The following is a 27,375-nucleotide window of genomic DNA, read 5'->3' as shown; positions in this document are numbered from 1 at the left end:
AAGGTGAAGCGAAGTGAAGCGGAAGCTTTGTATTTACTATCAGGCATATTATTTCTTTAAATAAATTCAGCTTTCAAAGTTTCATTGTTAGTATAACGATTAAATCGATGAAATCGTTTTCTTGTCTTCCAGAAGGGTGAAAATTAACAAAAAGTGCCAATATCCTTACTAGTAGTAGTACTGTTGTTGACAGTTAAATTCCTGTATAATGTAATTCCCAAGCATATTTTAAACTAATTCAACAAAAATTATTGCTATTTTTGTGATGTTTAATTGAACATACCTTACCCGCTAATATTATGGCGGTAAAAAATAGGCAGTTGTAATTGGGCCTTTCCGCCATATTTTTAACGGTCGGTATTTTTAACGGTCATAATATTAACCGCCGAGTCCATTTTTGATGTTCCCGTAGCTGTGTGGTCCTAATATGCTCAAAGTTGCTTCCTAACGTAAAGACAAATATATGCAAGTAGTTATATTTATAATAATACAGGCTGGTCCTATAAGATAAACGATAACATTTTCCTCCTTCAAGTTCAAATCACTTTGCTTCATGACAATAGTATTAATTGATGATTTTTACTCTGTTGTTATACGCTGTTCATTCATGAAATTGAACCAAGAATGGTGCCAAAAATCTAAAAGATTCGAAAAAAATCAGCAATTTTCTTGTGGTAATTGAAGATTTCCAGTGAAATCATGACCGTTATAATTTACCGGTTTTTCGTGCATCCCGCCATATTTTAACCCTTATCATACTGGGGGTGGGTTGATTCGTCCATCCCTCCCGTTCAGTAACAAATAAATGTTACTTAATAAATTTCAATTTTATATTGACTTATATGACTTTTATCAGCATCATCTCCTCTATCAGCCATATTATTTTTATCAACAAGTTTCAATCGGCCGGAGAGCTATTAGCATAATTATGCCGAAATTGCTTCATTTTAGTGCAATTTTTGCTCTCTAGCCTATTAGTGATTTTGCTTCCTATATTAGAGCTGAACACGTGGTATACTGCGTCACATCACGTGATACAGGAGCTCTGGGACCAAATTGAGGTTCCTAGTGAACGGCATAGTGGGTCTAGCACTTCACCCTTTCATGCACGTCAATGGCTAATCCAATCAAGCTTACACTCAACTCAACACACTTGAGCCGACCGCTTGAACACCTATAGTTTACGAGAAACAATATGACAAATCTGAAAATTTGAATAAATGTTTCAAGAAATTGTTAAAATAATGTTAATTAGTAGAAGAACCAATGGCAACCTAAAGTTTATGTATCTTTTCGACCCTCTATTGAAAGGTTTTATTGTTAGCCAGTAAAAATATCTCCAATTCGTCTGAATGTTTAACTTCAACTGCAAGTGGTGTTGTAAATTATTTGAACGGGTTACAACAACAATAACATCAATGTACAGATTAACCTGAAACGTCAAGGACACCATGACCAACGCTCGAATCGTTGAATTCATGGAAAAACTTATCCTGAACTTCTTATGAATAACAAGTACACCTACATTATAATTAGCATAACTGACAAGGTTGAGATGTGTGCTTTCATTGGCCTTATCTACTTTCGGGGAGAGGAGCTGCCCTTGACGATCTGCGGACTATTTACCTACTCACTTTCTGACGGACTTTCCAGCATTTCCTGCGGTGATGTCTAGGAACAGATTCTTCTTTCTGTCGACGAAAATAACATTTGAAACTAAAGAGTTGCGACACGATAGAGCAGAGCATTGGAAAAAAGACTGGTTCACGGCAATTCGCGAGTTTTACGAAAAGTGCCAAGCTAATTTCGCCACGGCACTAATATACCTGAACAATACCTCACAGTTGATGAATGCCTGTATCCGACTAGAAAGCGCATCAGTTTTCTCCAGTACATGAAGAGCAAACCAGCAAAGTATGGTATTCTCTTCAAAGCACTCAACTCGGTGATATACACGTACACCTATCAAGCCCATTAGACCTTGCCCGTGCCCTCTTCATTCCTGCTATTAGGAACAGGTCCTTGCACGGCCTTAGCACCTGGACCCTTACCAACTGCTACTTAGAGACCGAATACCCTAAGTTTCTGAGGAGTACGGATCATGATACAAGTCGTGACCCAAACACACCATTGCTTCCCTTGGTGAGTCCAGGTCTGCCTAGTCGGTGTGTTCAGTGTGTAAAGGACGCATCAGGACCTGGTTACAAGAAGAAGGTCTGCGGTTTGTCGAAGGTCAAAAGTCAGTGTCAAAGTTGTGGACTTAGAATGTGCACGAAGGTTCATCTTATTTCATAATGTGACTCGTGTAAATGAACCATTGATTCTTTCGTACGAATACTCATATCCAAATGTTATATATTTTGTACACTGATTATGATCGAAAACTTGACCTTATTTTTAAATTTCGTTTGTTTGAGTCTTTCCTAAAATTTATTTACCTTGATAATGAAATTTGGAGTAGAGTCGCATAGTTCACAACTTTCAAATTCACACACATACACTCATGTTTGCGATTGACCAATCCCTGCAGCGTTCTGCAAAATTTAACTCAATTTATAAAACAAGCACTCCTTATACGGGCTGATTTGGGATGGGTTGATTCAACCCATCCCCAGTATTCTAGGAGTAAATCGGATAAACAGTCGTTTCTTAGGGATGGGTTGATTCAACCCACCCCAGTATTCTAGGAGTAAATCGAATCAACAATCGTTTCTTAGGGATGGGTTGATTCAACCCAACCCCAGTAACCTGAGGATTAATTAGATCAACAACCGCTCCTTATATGGAGATCATGGATCACTTTGAGGCCTGTATCATGTGATAAACTTGTGATATCCCACGTGATTTCTCAATTAACGCAGGAGACTATCTTGTGCACTTGTGCACTATCTGGCCCTTTAGAACATAATGAGTCTTGTAGAACTAAGTATAACTAGAGCATTCCACTTTTTGTGGTGGCTGAATACCGTCTAGAACCAAAGTTATTAGGGATGGGTCCTTTCAACCCACCCCCAGTAATGAATGAGCTCCAAGCACCCCAGTATGATAAGGGTTAACGGTCAATATTTTTAACAATCATAATTTAACCCACCCTGCCATTAACCAGCAAGGTATATAAGTGGTTTCACAACTAAACAAACTCAAATAAAGAAGTAACAAAGCTCAAAAAATCACACCAGAATCTATTAACTTAAAGCAAAACACGAGAGCGAAAATCACAATCCTCACCAGCGAAGAGTCAGTACCAACTGACAGGTAACGCCCAAGTATAAAAACAGTAAAAATGAAGTGTACTGGCACACGTCAAACTACTGACTACTTCTTCATACTATGCAGGTGTTAAGAAGCCCGAGTACATTTGCAAATCCCTCTCCTCTCATGACGCAGAACGGCGTTTACAATAATTATAACGTGTAGCGTCTGTCTTGTTAAAGTAGGATATTGTGCGCATATTGTGCGGCTAAGTGCTGCAGCTGCATATATTAACCAAACAGGGTAGCTCTCATGCACAAGTAGATGGAGATTGTTATTTATATCTATAAATTAGGCAGCGAGGAACAGCGACAGATGGACTAAATTGTAGCTGATCTGACCAGCTTCGCAGTGTCAAATTATAGCGAGCAACTATAAGAGCTAACAAACCAAACCCTGACTTTACGTAATAAACTGATAACTAATGAAGCTAACACCGCCGTGCGGGGAGTTTAAAACACCCTTTAACATATTGGACCAGGTCACCACAGCTCCATCTGACAGAATGTCCACCACACCCCCACCTCACTCATCAATCTTGTCAAATCTGCAGAGCAAGAGCTCGCGACATTAAAGACACTGAGTGCAATAAGTCAGTATTTAGTTAGAATGACAGGAGCAAAAGCTGCTGACTCCTCCGCAAGCATCTCAAACTATGACACTAATACGCCTCCCCTTGACCGTATAAAGCAATGTGCGTCATGCGACTATAACGGAGCTGCATTGAAGAACTGCAAACCTGTCTTTCAACAACTCCAGCAAGGGGGATTAGGAAAGTGTACTTGTTTTATATATTATCAAGGTGGGGTATGCTGCATGTGTAATGAAGTACTTGTTTTTTAGTGTCCGGGGTTTAACTTTTACAGCTTCTCTGCGTGTTCTGAGTACGCTATACGCTACCATTAATGTATCATACAGAATTAAACATCCCCTGCTAGGTGCCTTGTTGCTGCTTGTATATATTAAATACAGTGCTTTTTGGAAGATGCAGCTGATGAAGTCCGGGTAGTCTGAACATTGTTTCGCTGCATATTTCAAATAGCTTAATCTCATTGGCATTGCTATAAGAGGTATTCATTTGTTGCATTTTTCATGTTTTAACAAAGCTGATAGGGTGACAGGTTGGCACGGGGAGCTAGGTACCATTTCAAACATAATATCTTGTTTCAAACATAACCCATTAACTTCCGATATAATATATCATATATTGGGAAATGAAACTCCAAGTTATCAATTCTTAATTTATTTTTAGCAAATTGAAGCCTGCTGGAGTCGATCAAAACAGAAGCATTGCATTTATTCCGATTCGTAAATTCAACATTATATCTTATCCAATGTGTGGATTAGTGCGTACATAACTTAAACTAGTGAACTAGCGTGAACTGAATCAATGAGAAATTCTACCAGAATGCCGGATAAATAAAGGTCACGTTAGCTATGTCCCTACTGGCTAACTGCAAGGCTCCTACTGCAAGGTTCCTATTCACAGTCACAACGATTCAACTTCGATGAAACAGTTACAGAGAACAAGTTGTGCTGTAAAATTAGTTCGCTGATGATGTTTTTAAGGTGTAGTAAAGCTGACGAGCGGATTTAGAAAGCATAACTTATGCTGCATAAAGGCATTATGGTATAATGTGTAGCCTGAAAAGAACCGAAATAGCTTGCTGAGCAGGGATCCCTTCACGAATAACTGATGTTGATAACCGATATTTTATCAAAAGGCCAGTGGCAAAACATCGGAAATCAAGGTCTTTATGTACAGCAAATGTTGGTCCAAGTCAACAAAAGCTATGATTTTTTGGGAAATCCGGCAGGATATTGAGTAATTTAAAGATTTTAAATACAAGTAAGTTTAATGTATTGGCCCTAAAATAAAATGAGCAAACCGAAAGCATTATGAACAGAAATGATGTCTCAGTTAATGTTTGCAGTACTATAAATGACATCGCAAACCTACTTAGGTGGATCACAAACCTACCTAGGTGGATCACAAAAGTTTTATAGCAAAAAGATTATGAATGATGTGATCGTAAAATCGATCAAAGACCATATCGGCCCAAACAAGTGACCACAACTACAAACAGAATCAAGTGAATATTCTGAAAAGCACTGATCATTAGCCACAACCCAACATAAGGATCAGTGGTGCCGACAGCTCCACTTTAATCAGGAGTAGACATCAAAGTTAACAGAATATCAAACAAACAGAAAGGAAGGTGAGCAACAAGCCAACATGTTTGGTAATTTACCAGCATCTCTGTTACCCTAAACTCACCAGCAATCAAGATCCTACTTCATATCAGGGGGATTTGCGTTACAGTACAGGATATCAAAGTCTAAACTAAGCTCTTGATATCATCGCCCTTAGTTTAGGAGGGCGCTCACACAGTCACACCGCAGTACAAATATGTTGGCAACGTTCCAAGACAGGTTGGAGCGATATATACCATGTAACTCAGCACAGGAAGAAGGTGTACATGACAGAACAATGATAAATTCACATTTTGGCAAATATTAGATTATCTCCATAATTCCTGAGGATATCTTTACAAAATTCACGGAATGTTCTGCAGGGGTTTTTACAGTATATTGCGACGAAAATATGTCACTATGCGAGGGTGTTATGTCTCGTATCAACTGATTAGTAAGCTCACTCCTGCATAAAATATAAAATCAAGAAACCCACATTTTTCATGAGGAGTATTGTCACAAGTGAGCAGGTAAAGCAGTGTGGGCAAGTGTTTCCATATACCAGCTGCAGCAGCGCTGCTTGAAGTAAAAAGGAAGCTGGTTTAGTGGCCTAACATGGCTTCTGCCGAAGGTACATGACCTGCTGGGCTTGAGGGCTTTCCCCTCTCAGATAGGCTGACAGTGTCAAAGAATCGTCCTTTTTTAGTTTTCAGGGGTGGAATCATTCGTCCAGAATTTGTACTAAGTGCATCACTACACCAATCAGCCTGCAAATGACTCGTAACACCAGGAGAAAGAGACGTGCAGGAGTTTATAAAAGTACGGAGCTAAAAATTTACTTTCTCACGTGGAGCAGTGCAGCATTTAGTGAGAAATTCTCTTGAAAATTAGATAGCTCAGCCTGTATGTCTGGTCGGAAGTAAACTATCGCACCAGTTTCCAGTACTCGCTTACTTTATACTTATCAGACAACAAAACGTACAGTGAGACTGTTGATGTGAGTTTTGGAAATATGCCATATCTGGGTAGTATGTGTAAGAAGTTCGTTTCAACTCTTAACTGTGTTGGTGCCCGTATTAGAATGTTATTTATTTCGCGACTCCGCTCGATTCAAGGACCACAATACGAAACAAAATAGTTAACGCTCACAATTTCACAAAATAATACGCTGACCTTTACCTCTGCAAACTTTTCAACCACGACAAAAGTTGAGAACGCGCGCAGCTCAGTTTTAAACGTAATTTAATTATTAGTACAACATATGGCAATCTTGATTCTTGATCATGATGTTATCTTTTCGGTTTTGGGCAGCATAAGACGTTTTTAATGAACATCTTTTTAGTAATTATTCTTATTGATATGTTAATCAGTTAGTGATAGTCAATAGATCCACTGGAATATAATTATAAACAACATAGAATTAGAAACAAATTCCATCAAATATAAATAACAAAGTTCATAGAAGATAAATTATTAAGTTTTCTACTTTATTCTTTTATTCCACCAACCAGAAAATCGACGGCTTAGCTTATAGGTAAAGTTACTGCTACCGCTACTAAAATTTGGAATCGTATGTGGTGGTTTGTCATACAAGTGTATAGGAACGTACCGAGAATTATTTCCTATCGCTTTCTTTAAACCCACAGAAGTTGCTCCTAATTCTTTACATAAAAATCGGGAGTAAGACAGCTTTTTATCGCATGCGGTTGGTAATGATACAACTCCATTGGGATATTTTGTTCCCATTCTGTGAAAAGGGCCGTGTTTCTTCCGCAATCTTTCATTTATAGCTTGAAAAGAGCTGACTCTGATCGCGGAGCTAAAAGATCCTTTTGGAATTGCAGTGTTACTGGGGTCTGGTCTTGTAGAATACTGCATTGGCTGGCAGATCTTGATAAATTTTGTATTATTTTCTCTTGAAATTTCCCCAATCTCGTAGTCGTACTCAGTGTTCCTTTTCTCAATGTTCCTCTCCTCAATGCTCCTTCTCTCGATGTTCCTTTTTGGCAGTTTAATCCTCGACAGCCCGAGCTCCGCTCTCCGTGCCCTCTCCTTCTCCACCAACACCTTCCTCCTGCCCTGCAGGAACCTGAGTCGCTCCCCAAACTTTCGGGCTCTGCACTCCGCAGCAGCTTCTTTTACAGTTCGGTGGAAACCAATAAACCGGACCTTGTTGCTGCGGTCTGCTTCCCTCTGCATTTGTTTAACAGTCTTCACCAGAACTGTTTTAGAGCCTGACGAGGTTGATTCTCCTTCAGGGACATGGCTAAAGTCGCTTAGTCCTTTTTTGGTGTTGAGGTATTTCTTGAGACTGGCACCAACTTCATCGTTCACAACTTCAGCCAACTTTCGTTCACTCAACTCAGACTCCCCTGTTATGTAAGGAAACTCTGCGGGAATACCGGTTACTTCAGCTCTTTAGTAATAGTAATGGTGGGGTTACATCAGTATTATAGGGTTATTGTTTTTATTAAAGATTAAATAAATAACATTTTACTGCTCACCCAGCAGGTCGAAGGATACCGATAGTTTGTGGGTTTCAGAAACCTGCGACGGTCGTTGGTACAGCCAAAACTTTCTTAAAGCCGGCAAACTCATGATCAACAACACAAATAAAACGCAACACGGATTGATAATAATAGGACACAAAGTGGAGTAAGAAATGAAGACAACATGTTCGTGTTCCAGAGACGCTATATTACTTTACTGGGCTAGTAGTAGTAGTAGTATACTCTATGTATTTGCATGAGCCACAGTCTTGTTTGAATCGTGAGGAGCTGCAAGTTTTACTGATATGATTGGTAGGCATAAAGCTAGCAACATTGTTCAGTCAACGAATAATAAACAAGCAATGATCTCTGTGTTCAGGTGTTCTATCACATTTTATCATATTACCAGATGAAGTTATACTTCCACTAATGGTTCTGATTACGAAGCTTCTGAAGATTATGTACTTCAGGCTTTGAAATGGAATATTGAATAAGAGCTATGGATTTTAGAAATCATGGTATTTGATTAATAGAATTAAACGGGTTGCAGCGTCATGATGTTTGCAAACTGAGTCGGGGACTATAGGGCGCGAGACGTGAAAAAAAAACAAAACTCTAGGGCGGAGCCGCGGAGTTGTTTTAATTCAATCTTATTCAATAACTTGCATAAGTCTCAAGCAAGCCAGTTACAGATCTCTATGCTACCAACAGGGTCCGGACTCGTTGGATGTTGGATGTCCCCGCATGGACTTGCATGGCTCGTTATGAAAATCTGATCTTCCATTCTTCAATGTATTTCATATTGGTTTCTACTTGCTAGGGACGCTTCATCTCATCTGACAGGCAGGGTCGTAATGACGATCTGATCTGAAGGTGCATATTTACTGTCTAGCTAAGTTATTAGAATCGCACTATTGACCTAATACCGCACTTTATCGGACCATCGGCCGTTATTTTTTTTCTTTCAGATTTATGTACTTAACTATGGTTAAGGTCAAACATTTTTCATGACGTTACCTAAAAAACATCGAAAAAAGAAAGTCTCACTTTTAGAAATCAGGAAAACACATATTCCCAGATATATTCCCAACTATTTCATTATTCTTACATATTATCGAATGGAAAGTTGATAATGCAGCGACTTTTATAATACTATAATCGATAATTGATGAAAATATGTTGCCATATTACATAAAATTGATTCTAACAATCTCACATTAACAATATCGGAAATTTTAGACTTCTATACCGCAGGATATATTAAAAAGTTTAAGCAGTGTCAATTCCTTGAAGGAGAGCTGTGCATACGATTTTTCCTGCCCCGAAGAAGAAGATCATCTGGAAAATGTACGTGTACGCGTAAACGATATCCCAGTTCCTCATTAAGGAAGCAGGACCAGAGTTTTCAAGAGATAGTCCCTCACAATTAGAACGTTCGCCAATGTTGATCTTACACCACACAACACCAACACAACTCTTACCCAGCCACAAGGGGGTAAAACTAAAGAGTTTCCCATTATTAGGTTGATAAAAAAAACCAAGCGAGAATCGGTAAACAAGAAAGAAACAGTAAACAAAGAAATCGGGGAGGGGAGGATCAGAAGCGACGAACACATGGAAGATTTAAGTTCTAAAAAGCCCTCAATTAGATACGGACCATTGCATCGTCATGTTATAATTGCAGTTAACTGCACACTTTTTAAAATAAAACTAAACAATTCTACAATAAGTATAGTTTATAGAACCATCTTTCAATTTCGTCAATAAATCTTATCAAAGCTTTCTTCAATAGTTTAGTTTTCATACCCCGATAGTATATTGTGCGATGAATAGTGAACAAAATTCAGTCAAATAGTGAAATTTGGGTTGAGGAACTGGAAAGCTGATAGCTGCAGATGATGATATCAGATATGATATGAGACGTGGAATTATTTTTAAATTCACCATGGGATAGCAGTTGTACCACTTCATCTACGAAACCTGGCTGTTTTCAATGGCTTTCAAGTTATATCATCATGTACTTCAATGAAAAATGTAGCATCTAAGAAATAAAAGGCTGAGTTCAACAACAAAACAATCTGAACGACATTATAATTAAATACAATTTACCAATTCCTGGCAAAACAAGTATCTGGATATGTTTACCGTAAGTCTGCAGTTACTATACTCAATCGTAAAATTCTTGTAATAACTATACACCCTCGTTATAATTGGTAAGATTTTATTTTTCGACTTGGCCATTTACAGGTCCCTTACTAGCAATATCACAATGGTCCTCTCCATTTTCATCTGTGTGTTTTGTGTACTGGAACTCCTCTCCTACTAGCTTGGCAGGCTTGGTTGTCTTCTCACTATCAGTATATACCCACACGTACCAACAAACAAAGTAAAACGCACAACTTGCAGTTCTCATCGCCATTTGCAGAAACGTGAACCACAGCAGCAGTCTGAAAAGAAAACAAGTTTCAGTGATAGGCTTAGACCTTCAATTAAGATTTATTAGTTCAAGAAGTATGAATTTACAGCGGCTTTCTGCGAAACAGCGAAATAGTAATCGTACCTCCTGAATTTCAAAACTGGTATTTATGGTCATTGTTAATTAATGCATGTTAACCGTAACGAAAGTATATACATATCGGATAAAACAGAAAAATAGAGAAGTAGGAATGAATCAGGAGCTGGTTACACTCCTCACCAACCTGTCCACATCATAAACCCAGCAGTTCCCCACAGTCCCATCCTCCGACTCTCTCCAAACAACACAGAACGAATCAATAACCCAACCAAAAAGAAGAGGGGCTGGCATAGTTCCAAGTGCTCGTACTATACTAGATCTAATTCCCTGACAAAAAGTTCTGTCCACTTCATTAACAATCCTCTGGTAGATGTAGGCATGAGCAGCGAACCCGGAGAACCCGATGATGGTACCCACGGTGGTGAGAGTTAGGGAGAGCCACATGGTGGTGGTGCACGTGCTGCCACACTCTCCTGGGAGTGTTCTTCCAGACTTGGTGCACATGCAGTCTGTGTAGGATGTTACCTGGGATAGATTCTTCAGTTAAACTACAGGTCAGTTATAACTTATAGATCTTTAAAAAACAGTACAATAACTTGTCCGTTATTAATGGACTCGCCAGGTGCACTTTGCTGCGAATCATCGACATCAGTCAATACAATAACTAAATCGACAGATATGGCTGCTGTATTCTGAAATATTTATTGAGCAATCTATAAAAATATAAACGAGTTAAACTATCAGATTTTAAAACAAACTTTATACAGACACTCAGACAGTTGAATTGGCAAAAAGTTATTCGATTATCGATTTATTTTCTCGTTCTCATCGGGAACCGTGACTTTAGTTTTAGTTTTTAACGGATCTACTTATATTATTAGTTTTCCATGTCAAATAATAAAACTATTATCTCAAAGTTCAAACGAGTTACAATCTTAAAACTCGCTGACCATGCCTATCCGTCACTAACTCGGTCACGGTTGAGCTTGAGACGATGGTCACCGTCAAGGCATGGATGATGGAATCGATCGGGAAACAATCAAAATTTCGGTTCTGTCGTTTCTAATTAGAGTGGATCGCCAAAAATGTTTGTATCATTTTGGCAAAGACATTATAGTCGGATATAGCTCGGAGTTTTGTATCTGCCTGCATCGAGGGAACCGGTCACTGCGGCGGAAGTCACTGCGGCGGTGGACGGTACAGCGGAGGACGGTACAGCGGAGGACGGTACGGCGGTAGTTTTCAAAAAGGTTGGACGGTACGGCGGATCACATGACACCCACTTTACTTTGGACAGTACGGCGGTACTACTACTACTAGAGACCAAACCAACTATATTTACCTCAATTCTCTAGTCTTTTCAGACGCAGAATCTTCTACACTCTCTGACTTCTTCTGATGTCTGGGACTTACGACCCCAGATGTAGCTTTCAACGACGTTTTAAGGGCCCAACGTTCAGCTGTTCATCAGGGTTAAACTGGGCAGGGTCTTTCAGCCAGCTGCCAGTTGTCACTCCAGGTCTTGTTGTAGCGACTAAGCCAGATAGTGTAGGAACCTTTCAGGGACACCACCGCTGTTGTGTTAAGTGCCCTCTTCTTCTTTGCCCGGGTGATGTTAAGGAAGTTGAAAATTCGGGGTAATGTGTGGTGGTAGAATCCACGACATCCAACTTCTACTGTAAAGAGATATCCTTCCCAGCCTGCGGTCTCGATCTCCACCATTAGCTCTTCGTATCTCTTCTCTTTCCGGGATCTCTGGTCCTCAAAGTTCTCCTCGTTTCCACAGGTCAGCTCTATCAGGATGACTTTCCTGAGTGTGTTAGAGTATATTACCACATCAGGTCTGAGAGCTGTGTTGACAATATGTTGGGGGAATTGTCTTGTCCTTTCGTCCTCATCAAACACTAGTTTCCAGTCGTTACCTTCCTCTAGAAGATGAGGTTCTTCTGTAAGCCGTACTTCGGGTTTCCTGTAGGTTCCTTTTCCGGATACGAACTTCCTCCACTCTCTCTTTACTTCTGTCTTTGGGGTAGCACTGTTTATCTCCCTCAGCTTCTCTGCAATTGGTTGCACGATTACCCTGAGCACCTGATCATGTCTCCAATTATACCTTCCTTGTTTAAGCGACACTGGGCAACACGTTAGAATGTGCTTTAGGTTGCACTGCTGACGCCCACAAAGGGGACTGTACCTAAGACAGAACTTACACATTCAACTTGTTTCTAAGTTTTGTTCTAGATTCGCATTATAAGTTTTATTTTTTCTTTTCTCTTTATCATTTTGTATAATTCTTGTTAGTTTAGTTGTTCATTTTTTTTATTCAGGGCTTTGCAGACAATGTAAATCGAGAATATTGAGTTGTTGAAAATCAAAAAGTTAATATAACTTGACACACTCAATAGCAATAATATCTAAATCCCACAAATCATCATCAAGAAGTTACAGCAATCAATAATTCACATAACACTTCTGAGCAGATCCAGGTAAGTCAAGACATCATCTTCGTAAGAGTGGTAGTTCTGCACGATGCGGTGAATCCTCCTGTCCTTGTCACTGTGAGCTTTCTTCCTCTTTGGTGGGTTCTCTCCGACCAGGTAGGCTGCGTGCTTCCCATCTGTTGAACTCTGCTCCATCTGAAGTGCTGTGATGAAGTCTCTGAGCTTGCTTCTTCACCGCTTGTTCGCTGGGGAGGAGGAATCGAGCAGTCTGGGACAGCGAGCCAGTAACGGAGCAGTAGATTCTGTGGTTCTGAGTAATCGTAGTCGCAGCCAGATCGTGGACTTGGGAGAGGACTTCTCGGATTTCGCAGTCATGTCGGCACTGTGGTTTGATCCGCTTTATATACTGTTTGATCCGCTTTATATACTGTTTGCCTCTATCATTATCTACGTTTCACTGAGCAACCTCTCTTCTTGGCTACGGTTGATCAGATTCCTGGATGCGATCCCTCGTGACGTGTTCTCATGCCCTTGTTATTACCCATTGCATCTCGGCGCAGTGATATGAGATCTCACCGTAACAAGCTCATCATGCACTCGCTTAACCACCGTTGTGCAGACCGGACGCGATATGATACGAACCAGAAAGTGGAACAAGAACTGCTCTTAGTAATCACAATGTATATGTTAAACTTTATCCAATTTAATTTTAATTAAAATTAATTTCGAAGTAACAAAGAGGAAAATAGAACTTTTTAGAGCTAATCGATTTTGTTATATTAGCAGTGCTAGGTCTATCTTATAGGTACAGTTTCTAGTAGAAGTAGTACCGCCGTACTGTCCAAAGTAAAGTGGGTGTCATGTGATCCGCCGTACCGTCCAACCTTTTTGAAAACTACCGCCGTACCGTCCTCCGCTGTACCGTCCTCCGCCGGACTGTACACCGCCGCAGTGACTTCCGCCGCTGCGTCCTATACCCTGCATCGAAGCTACGTCATGAACCCATGCCTTGCGCGGTTCATGTAACCCAATCTTATTATTATTTGTCAATTGTGAATAAGTATTAGCAAGACCGATTTCAGAAATGTGAATTGTGAACCCTAACGCCAAAGAGTACATCCCAGATACCCTAACGGTACCTTTAGGTTTTTACAGATTCAAATCCCAATTATCATGAAAACAAATACATAATTTTAATGTACTTGCCTACATGGCTTGTTTACTTTTTGATTCCTAAAATGGAAATTAATAATTTCATAATCACATCTCTTCAGCTTTTATTGAAATAGAAGCGCTGCTATTATCAGCATAGTCATTATTGTTTTCACTGTCTTTCTTGGAGTCCTCTTCGTTAACAAGTTCCCGTAATTTCATCCCGTTATTTTCCTCTTCAGCCACGCAGCCCTCGGGGAACAGCCACCAACTCAGGAAGTAGAAAACGACCGTGAAAAGACGCAGAACGATTTGCACCACCATAAACCAGAGGATAAACCTGAAGTAGCATGGTAGTCATGGTAACATGGTAGTCATTCAGGGAGTTGAAGTATATCACAGCAGTGCTTTTATCCTTTTATTTAAGCATCATTTTAGTTATACCCCAACTTACTTGTCCACGTCATATAACCAGCAGTTCCCCAGTTCCCCGTCCTTAGTTCTCCTCCACACAATACACGCACTATCCAGGATATACCCGAATATTATAGGAGAGGGTAGTGTCCCTAGAACCCTGGTTAGACACTGTCTCAACCCTTGAGCTGTGGTCCTGTCTTTCTCCGACACTATCCTCTGGTAGACCACCGAGTGAGCAGCGAACCCCACGAAGGTTATGGCTGTTCCAACTGTAGTAATGGCTAGTGAGATCCAGACGGTGGAGGGACAGGTTCCACCACAGTCGCCAGCGCGCGCCGTCCCAGTTCCCGTGCACGTGCAGTTTGTGTAGGCTGTCACCTGGGGATATTCTTTAAAATACATGACAGGGGCGTTGTTCCTTTCATTTTCTTGGTTCTGATTTTTCTGTTTCTCCAGCAGTTGCAAGCTTTAATGGTTACACATCCACTTGTTTCATTCGGAAACTATGCACGAGCTACATTAAAACATCAAATTGATGCGACACATAAAGAATGAATATAAGCGTTTGATTGGTATTTGGTATCATCTCAGCATCAAAATGGCACCACAATCTACAATATATACATGCATCGACATCATTGATTAATGATTATGATGATCAAGCAAAAGCAAACATTGAAAAGTAAAAGAAATCTAGGTTAATGAGAATTTAATGAGAAACACAAATGTTATCAAATATCAATAGGAATCCTTTTTGCCATTTAGTTTGTCACGGTACAATAATAACAGAATACAGTACGCACACAATGAATTCAGCATATGTTAGGAAAGTTCACGAAAGTTTAAAAAAAGTTTGTCTGTAGCAATCATTTTATGATGTTGTTTATTGAATGGTATCTAAGCAGCCGAATAGAAAATAAATCAATGATAATGGTACTATTGTTTCATGATCAAAATTATAGTCGATCAAAGCTAACCAACTCACAAACCTCCAAATATCGTATAGCAGCAAGACTTCAGCTAATTAACGATTAAATCACAAAGCAATGCTTTTCATTAGAAAATCGAATTGATTACTATTTAAGAAGGTTTCTGGTATACATGAAATGGTTTGAGAGATGATTTAAATGGACATCACACTGGAAATTAAACGATTTGTAATGAACATCACACTGACAATCAAACGACTTGACCCACCTGACCGTCCACAAGTTCCACGTCCATACAACCAGCATGACAGGGAGAGAAGAAGGTAACATTTCCATCACACACTGGCTGGTAGAAAGCGGTGGTGCAGGCGCAGTCAGCGTTACATTCCCCCGTCAGAGAAGGAGGGCTGTGGGAATATACCAGGGTTAGTTAACATCACTAATCCTCACTTAGTTATGCTGTGGAACCACGGTTAGTGGTTAGGTTATCTATTGTACATGTACAATTTTTAAATCGAGTTATTCCAGCCAAAAACACTGGATTACACTCCTTTTGCTTGCTCTTCTTTCCATTATATTGTATAATTTTATATTGAGTTTTATTACTGTAACTTACCTTAGCTGAGAAGAGTTGAGTATTTCAGAGTAAGGTAAATCTACACCAGCGTATGTGTTGACCGGGCAGTATAACAACATTCCCAATGAAAAAGGTACTGCAGCTGCCGTCAATATCGAGTATAACAACTGCAACGTTTTCGCTGAAATTTCAATGGTTATTATTATGGGCGCCTACCAGCATATACTTTTTGCTTACATCAGCATTTTTATTAAAGTTTTATCCTCACGTTCAAAAGCACTTTCATCAAATAAAAGAGATAAATAAATTGCAATACTTAAATTGATATCATTTGCTTTTGTTGGGAAAAAGGAGATACATGTGACGGTCCACTTTACCCAATTGTGGGGTTTGGTAAAAAATAAAATAGATAAATGAATTGCATGAATTCTCTTACGGTGCCAGTCCCTCCACCTCATTAGAAGTCCCCCAGCTATAAGTCCCACTGCAAACCCGATAATGTTGGATATTCCTAATATACTCCCAACTGATTTACTATCCAATCTGAAATACACTGTTCTCAGGAATGTATGAATTACATTACGAAAGAATTTATTTATCTAACCATTCAAAATGGACATTCAATAGTCCATGAACATTCGGCTGTATATGAACTGTGAAGAAAAAAATCATATCACTTTGTAATTTGTATACAGTTGAGTTACATTAATTTGTAAGCATATAATGCACTATGTAAAAAGAACAGCCCAACTAAAAAGAGGAACGACCCAACTGAAGGCTGGTTTGTTATGGTTAGTGATTCAGGAATAGTATACCTGAATATTAAAGCGTATATCTTAGGATAAAAACTGTATGCTCCAATTTGCAGGAATAAGAAAACATCTCCGATAATCAGGCAATTCAGAGCTTTGTTCTTAAAGACTCTTTTGAATGCTGGAATCATGTCCAATGTTATCTCTTTCAGTGACCGTCCAAGCTCTTCTTTTTTCTCTAAAACTGTCGTGATACCTCGTCTTACTTTGTCTTTTAGAACTTTCTATGGCGGCATACAAAATGGTAAAATGGAGAATCCTCAAAAAGGGTGATGAAATCGATTCAGTTTGTCAAAATCGCAAAATTCTGAAGAAGACCTAGAATAAATTCACCATTGAATGGAACTGAAAAGTAATTTCTAGTAACAAATATTTCAGTTTTCACCTTTGCTGCAGGCATCTGTCTCGGATAGAGCAACACAAAGAAGCTGAGTACAAATACAGCGATAGCGGGGAAGAACATGCCCATCCACCACGCTCCTACCCACTCCTTACTTTCAAAGGTAACCCCCTCCGGAGGGTCGAAAGTAACGTAGTACTGGAGAAACACAGAACCTGCTAACATGGATATTGGGTATCCTATAAAGGATACTACGTAAAGAAGGGATATCGCTACTCCAAACTGCTTTTGGGTAAAGATCTCGTCCATGTAAGTGGAGCCGGCTATTCCTGGAGGTGCTGCTCCAAAACCTTGGAGTAGTGCACTGAAAAGTTAGTGAAGTTTGGTACACTTACATTAAATTCTCAATTTACCGGAAACCCCGATTTACCGGAAACCCCGATTTACCGGAAACCCCGATTTACCGCGGCCATTTCCTTTCCCCCAAATAGGGCACATACATAGTGTAAACAATAAAAACCACGATTTTTCCGCAAACCCTGATTTACCGCAGCTTTTTTATTTCACCAAAACTCCGCGGTGAATCGGGGTATTAATACTGCAATAACACTGTTTCTTAACCGTACAATTAAAAATAAATGCGGTTTTTTAAAAACTACGCAGTAATTTCTGCATTTTAATAAAATGCAGAAATTACTGCGTAGTTTTTAAAAAACCGCATTTTGGGTAGAATCTAACCAATACTTTTAATTTTTATCGCTTAATCATCAATGGAAGACAGTAGGTTTTTGTACCATGTCTCACTTTTAATAGCACATTGCATATTCATTTAATGATGGTGGATGCCAAAAGAAATGAGGAGCAATATAAATTACTACAAAACTTACCCAAAGACAAAGATCCAGTAATATTGGTGGTTTCGAATAGCGTAACCTTCTGACTCGTCTATACCGTACTCTGATCTGGATTCATTACATACTCCGTAACTTTCAACATCGCTTCTGATTGTTTGGTTGAAGCTTACTTCAGTGCGGTTTCTGGGGAGAGGGTACTGAAAAGGTTTACAAAAGTTTACAAAAAGTTTACAATCTTAAAATTTCAGAGAATATGCAGCTCCAATCACATTGTAGACTGTAGTCTTTTTCAAACTTTTTGAGCACTAAGGGTTATACTGTTATATAACACTAAATGTTTTTTATCGACAAAGCTTCAATGAAACTACCTTATCAGTATTTTTTGGACGTCGCTTATGAATGCAGTATGTTCTTTTCTGCTGATAATTAATAAATTACGGCCGCTCATGCAGTTAACAGTTTGGTCCGTTAAAATTTGGACCAATAAAGTAGCCGTGATGACCTATTAATTAACTGTTAACCTAATTCAACTGCTAATACAAATGTAAACCTCTGCAAATAGGGTAACTGAAGCTGGTAGAATTGTTGCGATCACCACCACAATCATACCTATACCGATCCACCTTGTTTTTCTTGCGCTACAGTAGTTAGCTATAAATAATGCTGCTACAGTTCCACTGATATCGTTTGCCATTAAGATCACGCCTGAGGGTCGAAGAAAATAAAATATCTAAGTTCGTAAACTGCTATATGTCAAAATTGTCAGCTTAAGAGTTTAATAATATTTGAGAATACATTTTATATCATTATAACATACAGCAATGTTTTCTTTTTGTAAATTTACCTGTTTGCTTGGAGTTCAGATTAAATACTGACTCCAAAGTTGGTATAATCATACTGAGAATACCGTAAGACATGACCATAAAGAAGTTACCCACAGCAAATATAGATGTAAAGACGGCGGGCTTGTTAAGACACTGAAGTATTTTAAAATCATTGGAATATATAGTCATCAAGAACCAGTATATTGTGAAAAACAGCGTGAATTACTCGATCATGTGAATTTCTAAACAGTTCCCAAACCTAAAGAAAAGTAACATTCAATTCGTTTCGAAAGAGGTGAAGAAACTAAAGTTGGACATGATAACATTATTTATTTAACATGGACGTGTTACCTCCAAGAAGCGTGGTCGCCACCCCATATAACCCATCTGGGTTATCTTCCTATCTGTGTCATCCCAACTCTCATGTGCTCCTAGTTTCTTATAGTCCGCCCCCTCTGGCATCTCTTCGCTGAATTTAAAGGTATTTAGAACACCAGTCTACAAGAGTGAGTTTTCATTTTAGATAGGACTGATTAAGTTGTGGTGAAGATGACAACAAAAATACCACACAGAGCTACTGGTACAGCGAGCACGGTCACATTGTTAACGTGGCTGAGAAACTTACTTTTGAAAATTTGTGTAACCCATGAGTTTACTCAGATCTCATGAATTTGAACGACTCGCAAAGGGATTAAACTGGTCAATAAATTTAGGTTTGATGCACGAGAGAACAAAGCAATTGCAACACACACAGATTTACAACAACACGTCTGGATCTCAGGTGTAAAGCAAACAAAGCTATTATATTTATCTCACATGTAAAGTGTCCTCATATAGGTTATCATAACAAACAATATAATCGTATCTTATGAATTTATGAGCGTATGTTTTTTACAGCTGCTTATTTAACATAGTTTATACTTTTGTAATTTCTATCACCAATATTTTTAGAATCTACATAATCGATACACAGGAACAATAATTAATCCACGCTTTGGGAGTTGTGGGGACTGGTATTTCCCAGTTCAAATACTAAAGAAGTTGTGGAAATTCCACAAAGTCGTAAGTTTCGCAAACTTACAAGGTAGTTCAGATTATACCGTAGTCGGAATACAAACACCCTTATTTGAGTATTTGTCCTCCTCTTTAAGGGAGGACTGCTAATGTAATAGTCAGAACCTGATACTCTCTAATATTTTATATTCTAATGGTCTAATATTTTCGGTTGCAACCTTTTTTGATTGACCTCATACAAAAACATACATGCAGCATCTCCTCAAAAGAACGAAAATAAAAGATCGCTAATGAACAAACATCATGTAAAATAAGCTTAATAATAAACAATTTAAGATACAGTTTCCTATAGTAAAGGAACGAAGACACTGCAGGTACTGATGGTACCGTACCGTAATGATTAAAATAAAATCAGGTGATCAGTAAAAATCAGGTGATCATTGATCAAGCTTAAAATCTCTAGGTAGTGCAAGTGCAACGAATGGGTACTAATCTAGACTTAGCACTAGCAGTAGATACTATCAGTAATTCTGTTTGGCTGCATTCCTATAAGACTTTAAGAATTTGTCGCATACATGCCAAAAATATTTACGTTTGATAATTTTAGCGGCTGAAATTTGAAATTTTGGACAAACAGCAAGTCATTCAGCAAGTCATTATATGTTAAGTGATAAGTTAAAATATAAAACACAACAACTAATAAAATACAAGCTACACAGAAAGTTAAGCAATGTACTCAAACTAAGTTGGATGAGTGTTTGATTACGGTGCAGGCTGTGACGTGTAGTCGTAATACCCTGCTAGGAAGCACAAATTAGGGACACGTCCTACACAATATAGTAAAGGAATAACTGAATAGCTCTCCAGTCTAAAGTCAAACGCGGTGGAAATATTTAATTTAATGAACTGTGAAAGTCTATACACATATTACCTTCGCATATTTTCTGAATTAATATTACATTTTTACTCTTGTTCAATTTACATAAACGGGATTAAACGGGATTAAACGGGATCACACGTAACCAATACCCGATTATCGACCTGTAATCTGCATGTATGTTTAATTTTGATATCTTATATCATGATGTAAATGCGAGGTAACATAACAAAAAGCCAGACCGAAGGTACATGGAACCATATGAATGAAATTCGTAGAAATGAAACCGATTACTGTATCATGAACATTACAATTCTCACCGAGGCATGATTGCTCGTTATCAAAAGTTACTGCACCTCACATCACTAAAACAAAGAAAATGTTCAAACATTGCTCTAATCGGAATCCTATGCGAATATAAGGTTATATTATAAGAGTATGCTGTAGGACTTAAAACTATCGAAGTATTAATAACTTCAATAACTATGATAATATATAACATAAAGTAATGAATATAAGTATAAAAACTTGAATAGGTTCGGGTAAGACAAATAAGCTATGAAATTGAAGCTTACCTCATATCTCTACCTCAGAAACGGCGAAGATTAAAATTGTAAATGAAAATTTGTTGTAGATTCTAAGATTTTTGTAAACCTATATCCATATTTTCATGGTGACCCGTCACGGGAGTAAAAAGTCACAGATTTATCAAATTTAGAATTAATATCCATGATTGTAATATGTCCCATTTTCCCGGGCCTGCAAACTAATTACATTTTAAGTTGTGTCCCTGATCCATTTTAGCCAGTTACGAAGCTTCTTATCGGAGTTAAGAAATTTGTAGCCAGTTCCTCAAGTTTCATACTCAAACTTTAATGTCACATTCAGCAGTTCCCCAAGTTTCATACTCAAACCTAAGTGCTCAAGTACGTCAGCAAGTTTCAAAATTTAATGTTATATTCAGCAGAATCAGGCCTGCTGTCAACTGCAGTCGTATTTATGCATTTTAAAACTTTTAAAAAGTAAATGCAGTATTCACTATTCATTATAGCTCGTCAAAACATAAATTCCTGATCCACTAATCAATTCAGTCGGCGTATATATTTATTAAATTGAGTGTCATCTTTAATATTAATACTTTAATATGACCTACTGGACGGTGATTTTTTATTTCTACGAGTTCAAAATGAACCGATAATGGGAACCGAAATTTCAATTCAATATGAAATTGAAATGAAAATTAATCAAAAATAACAGCAGATAAGATTTGTATTAGTAAAAACGTAAAGCTATAGGCTACAAATAAAACTAAAAGCGCTCCACAATCTAATCTTAAGTATAAGCATTTTGAAACGCCTTCAGTTGACTTTAAAGACTGCTGGGAGCAAGGAATTAAAAGTTAAATGAAGTTACACTGATAAGTGCAGAACAGTTAGCATCCAGACGACACCTGCACTGTCATGACTGACCTTAACAGTAAACCACCTGATTTGTAGACAGTGTAGATAAAATGGAGCTAAACGTATAGACACCAGGAATCAGAACGACAAAAGCATGAAAAAGGACGTCATGCACTTATGTTTTTCTGAAATAAGAAACCGCTTTGGTTGTATGCGTCTGATTAGTGATTATGTGAACATGTGAGTCTAAACCAAAAACAAACAATGAAATGGGGTATCAGCCGATCTTTGATCACGGAAATCCTTTCCTTTCCAATAAAAGGCGAGAGAGTATTGCTATCCAGTGTTATCGGAGATCAGTATCTTTAATCCAACCATAGCTGATTACTGCTATGGTAACACAAGGGCTTTTACTAAATCACAGTTCTCTATCGCGTGATATCGCTTCAGACATTTTGTTCCAGTCATACATTTACAGTTTATACCCGTAAATCTGATCTCCAACATACACTGCAACCCCCAAACCTTTAAAAGTTTCTTAAATATGGCTGATACAATTTACATATGGCTGATACAAATTACAATAAACAACTTAAGTGCAGAATACAATTTTTATGTTAGTTCTATATCGATTCTGAAAATTTCAGCCCCTAAACTTTAATTGAAAACTCACCAGTCAGGATCAGTGACAGTGTTTTTATTCGCTATGATTAGGATCTTTGGTTGTGCATCCCTCTCTGCTTCTCCACTAGCTCCCTTGTAACACATAGTCTTATAGTTTGACACAAGTTGTGGTGAAAGTGTGGTCCCCGTTTCAGCTCCTTCATTTTCTATCAACATTCTGGGGTGGAAATTGTTATGGAAAATATAAAGAACGAATTGGGGCAAATATGTACAATGCTGACCGGCTGTAAGCTGGCGGTAACGGTAACAGCCCTCTGACAGCACTCTAACAGCTACCTAATAGCCCTCTAACAGCACTCTAACAGCACTCTAACAGCACTCTGATCACAGCCCTCTAACAGCCACCTAATAGCCCTCTAACACCACTCTTACATCCACCTAATAGCCCTCTAACAGCCCTATAACATCCACCTAATAGCCCTCTAACAGCCCTCTAACAGCCCTCTGATCACAGCCCTCTAACAGCCACCTAATAGCCCTCTAACAGCCACCTAATAGCCCTCTAACAGCCCTCTAACAGCCCTCTGATCACAGCCCTCTAACAGCCACCTAATAGCCCTCTAACAGCACTCTAACAGCCACCTAATAGCCCTCTAACAGCACTCTAACAGCCACCTAATAGCCCTCTAACAGCCCTCTAACAGCCCTCTGATCACAGCCCTCTAACAGCCACCTAATAGCCCTCTAACAGCATTCTAACAGCCACCTAATAGCCCTCTAACAGCCCTCTAACAGCCCTCTAACAGCCCTCTGACCACAGCTCTCTAACAGCTACCTAATAGCCCTCTAACAGCACTCTAACAGCCACCTAATAGCCCTCTAACAGCACTCTAACAGCCACCTAATAGCCGACGCTTACTTAGATTTTGTTTATATTATCCGACAAAAAAATACGATAACATGATTCTTCCCAAAAAACACAACTGATGCTTTTATCCGTGACTGAGTAATGGTGATTGTTAAGATCTTATTTCAAAACAAGAATTTAAACGACCCCTATGGCGTTATGCTGTTAAATATCATACGATCAGACCTAAATATTTTCACATTATCCTTGAAGTATATAAATTATGTATCATTATTTTAACCTCTAACGTATACTTCGAATGATAAAATGTAATCACGCCCTTTTGCAGGTGAAAGTTTGCCAAATTAATTGCGAGCCATATGTCGACTAAGCTCCCGTTGAAATAATTATACTTTCCTTTATAATTACAAAAGTTTCCATTGGGTATTTATAGTGGATATTCATCTTTAAGCTTTACAGTCACACGGTTTATTTAACTAGGAATTTAAACCAAGAGTCTCAGCAGTCAGCACATACATACCTACAGTTTTATAGGAGCCAACCATACCTTAAAGTAAAGATACAGTTAAACTGCGAAGGCACAACACCAAATCAACCCTACTCTATCTCCCAAAAACAACATTCTCCTGGTCGGCCATGTCCCTCATCCTGCACTTGACCCCCGCAGAGGTCACAAGCCCATCGGAGCACAAATGAGCGAGAAACGGGGAAGCCTTAGCTACCGGGCCAAGGACTGCATCACTAGCAGCGAAATACGGATATACCCTCCCTTTTACATGCGTTCAACCGGCACCCGAACCACACGCTGTTTCTTAGACATAACTTCCCACTTACATCAGTGTCTTCTCGCATCAAATGGCATCGGCAAGTGGCGACACTGTGTAGACTCAACCCTGAGCTTGATCAGAATCTTCAGTCACAAACCTGACACCGTTTCGGGGCTTTCATTGCGATACGGTTTTCTGTCAGGTGCCCCAGCAGTCTCTCTTGGACCACCATCTGATCTGACAATCACCCGAGGATACCTGCTAGAGCTCGCGATTTACGACGAGTTAGCTTATGGTACCTCTGGCTGTTAGGTGAAGTCATAAAGCTCAAACAGCTCTCATCTCCCACTCTCTTTTCCTAGACAGCAGATAAATCCATCTTGAACAATGGGCTGCATCCTTCCCACAATCTCTGACCAACTTCTTGAGGGCTCTCCCAGTCAGACCGATCTTCCTTGATGCACACTCCAAACTTGCTGCGACCACACCTCTAGCACCAACCTCAACAGCAAAGCTGAAACATGACCACCCATTAGCTTGTATTTCCGCTTGTAGACTGTTATACCGATCAAGCTTCAGCTCATGTGATGCAGCTATTCTCTCTTCCGACGGTACTGTAAGCTCCCACCAGATTACTCTCTTGGAAGCTTTCGAGAAAAGAACCAAATCTGGTCTTAATCTGGTCGTTGCTATATCCGACGGGAATTTCAGCTGCTTATCCAGGTCTGCTAATACTATCCAATCAGTGGCCCCACTCAGAATCCCAAACTCACTGACTTTCGACCTCTTCACCTCCTTAAACCTCCCTCCTGCTGGGACAAACTCAATGGCTTTCCGAGTGACACAAGAACTCTTCCTCTTGTTGACTCTCCGCTCACAATGGAATTTAACCTGGTCTGCTATTTGTTTAAGCACCTTATCGTGGCGCCATCGGTATCTCCCTTGACTTAGTGCCACAGGACAACCAGCCAGGATATGCGGCACAGTTCCCAACTTGTCACCACACAGCTTGCACATCCCATCCTCATCCTCGCTCCACTTGGATGCTAAAGCTGGTGTAACAAGCGTGCCATACACAGCACTAAGCAGAAAACCGATTAATGAGTCCCCATACTTGAAGAGCGTGTGCCAGCTCATGTCAGTCCTTGTCACCAACTCTCTCCAATTACCCCACCTGGACTGCATCTCCAACGTACCCAACTGCACCTCTCTTTCCTTCCTGATGTTCTCCTTAACCCTATCCAACACCTCCCTCTGCTGCTCCTTTTCTGACATCTTCTCCCAGGGCTTCTTCCAATCACCGAAACCAATTCCCGCTCTACTAAGAGGTTGCACCATACCTCGCACTGACTCACACACCAAGTCTCTTTCAGCTTCGTGAAGCTGAGCATCTGCCTTCCAAACTCTCCCAGACCGCACCTGGGGTTGCACCGCTCTGATCAAAGCATCCTGAGATGTTTGATATGACTGCAAGAGACGGCACTTTTCTACTTTCCAAGTGTCGGTTAGGACTGGATAAATATCAAAAACCTTGGTTGACCGGACTGCGATATCGTAAAATTTTTAGTTCAGTTGTGGAATACAACAAGAAAATTGAAAATTGAGAATAATATTGTGCCTTTTTTAAGGCGTTTTTTTGTTGAATGGTCCCTAGTTACGCACACATGAGAATCTCGACGGCAGAAGGGTGGTAGCAGAAGGCGGCAGCCATTGGCAACAGAAGGTTGCAAAAGGCGGCAGCCAGTGGCAGTAGAAGGTGGCAGAAGGCGGCAGCCAGTGGCAGGGATAAAAGAAAATCGCGGCATGTGCGGATCGCGATTTTTCCCATTTTTTGCGACAAATTTTATATGTCGCCTGTTTGGCTTGTCGCAGTACTGCGATTTTTGGCCAAAATAATCGCGATTTTCTTTTGTCCCTGGTCAGCGGCAGTAGAATATGGCAAAAGGCAGCAGCAGAAGGTGACAGAAGTCAGCAGCAGCACGTGACAGAAGACAGCAGCAAAAGGTGACAGAAGGCAGCAGCAGAAGGTGAAATAAATCAGCAGCAGAAGGTGACAGAAGGCAGCAGCAGAAGGCGGCAGCCAGTGGCAGTAGAAGGTGGCAGAAGGCGGCAGCCAGTGGCAGCATAAGGTGACAGAAGTCAGCAGCAGAAGGTGGCAGAAGGCAGCAGCAGAAGGTGACAGAACGCAGCAGCAGAAGGTAACAGAAGGCAGCAGCAGAAGGTGACAGAAGGCAGCAGCAGAAGGTGACAGAAGGCAGCAGCAGAAGGTGGCAGAAGGCAGCAGCAGAAGGTGACAGAAAGAAGCAACAGAAGGTGACAGAAGGCAGCAGCAGATGGTGACAGAAGGCAGCAGCTGAGCAGCAGAAGGTGGCAGAAGGCAGCAGCAGAAGGTGACAGAAAGAAGCAGCAGAAGGTGACAGAAGGCAGCAACAGAAGGTGACAGAAGGCAGCAGCAGAAGGTGACAGAAAGAAGCAGCAGAAGGTGACAGAAGGCAGCAACAGAAGGTGACAGAAGGCAGCAGTAGAAGGTGACAGAAAGAAGCAGCAAAAGGTGACAGAAGGCAGCAACAGAAGGTGACAGAAGGCAGCAACAGAAGGTGACAGAAAGAAGCAGCAGAAGGTGACAGAAGGCGGCAGCAGAAGGTGACAGAAAGAAGCAGCAGAAGGTGACAGAAGGCAGCAGCAGAAGGTGACAGAAGGCAGCAGCAGAAGGTGGCAGAAGGCAGCAGCAGAAGGTGACAGAAAGAAGCAACAAAAGGTGACAGAAGGCAGCAGCAGAAGGTGACAGAAGGCAGCAGCTGAGCAGCAGAAGGTGGCAGAAGGCAGCAGCAGAAGGTGACAGAAAGAAGCAGCAGAAGGTGACAGAAGGCAGCAACAGAAGGTGACAGAAGGCAGCAGCAGAAGGTGACAGAAAGAAGCAGCAGAAGGTGACAGAAGGCAGCAGCAGAAGGTGACAGAAGGCAGCAGCAGAAGGTGACAGAAGGCAGCAGCAGAAGGTGACAGAAGGCAGCAGCAGAAGGTGACAGAAGACAG

General features: G+C 40.0%; 2 protein-coding genes across 4 annotated transcripts in view; both read right to left on the bottom strand.

Moving 5' to 3' along the window:
* LOC134818550 (uncharacterized) overlaps positions 1–27,375 on the bottom strand; it is a 65,471-nt gene that overhangs the window by 22,638 nt on the left and 15,458 nt on the right. The window lies entirely within an intron of this gene.
* LOC134818486 (solute carrier organic anion transporter family member 4A1-like) lies at positions 10,047–22,920 on the bottom strand. Of its 3 annotated transcripts, none has more exons than XM_063828075.1 (12): positions 22,757–22,920; positions 19,144–19,261; positions 18,813–18,945; positions 18,519–18,673; positions 18,002–18,165; positions 17,160–17,478; positions 16,778–16,998; positions 16,399–16,505; positions 16,002–16,143; positions 15,654–15,792; positions 10,634–10,974; positions 10,047–10,381 (listed from the first exon to the last, which is right to left on the bottom strand). In XM_063828075.1, exons 1-12 carry the CDS (start codon positions 22,849–22,851, stop codon positions 10,156–10,158), a joined length of 2,160 nt encoding a protein of 719 aa, XP_063684145.1. In that variant the 5' UTR covers positions 22,852–22,920; the 3' UTR covers positions 10,047–10,155. The 3 variants fall into 3 exon arrangements, with proteins under 3 accessions (XP_063684145.1, XP_063684146.1, XP_063684144.1); XM_063828074.1 differs by lacking the exons at positions 10,047–10,381; positions 10,634–10,974 and adding exons at positions 14,058–14,379; positions 14,494–14,834; XM_063828076.1 differs by lacking the exon at positions 22,757–22,920 and having other exon boundaries at positions 19,144–19,264.

Source organism: Bolinopsis microptera, chromosome 7, assembly GCF_026151205.1.
Source record: "Bolinopsis microptera isolate Bmic1 chromosome 7, MBARI_Bmic_1.0, whole genome shotgun sequence".
NCBI classification, from domain to species: Eukaryota; Metazoa; Ctenophora; class Tentaculata; order Lobata; family Bolinopsidae; genus Bolinopsis; species Bolinopsis microptera.
The sequence above is the reverse complement of the archived record's forward strand: the minus strand, read 5'-3'. Positions and strand labels throughout refer to the sequence as shown.

Bases quoted from the DNA above. Each gene is read 5' to 3' on its own strand.
- LOC134818486 (XM_063828074.1), bottom strand. From the start codon at position 22,851: ATGTGTTACAAGGGAGCTAGTGGAGAAGCAGAGAGGGATGCACAACCA. The intron at 17,479-18,001 runs GTAAGTTTTGTA...CTAACTTTTCAG, and splicing joins TACTGGATCTTTGTCTTTGG to TGCACTACTCCAAGGTTTTG. The intron at 16,144-16,398 runs GTAAGAGAATTC...TTGAAATTTCAG, and splicing joins GAGGTGGAGGGACTGGCACC to CGAAAACGTTGCAGTTGTTA.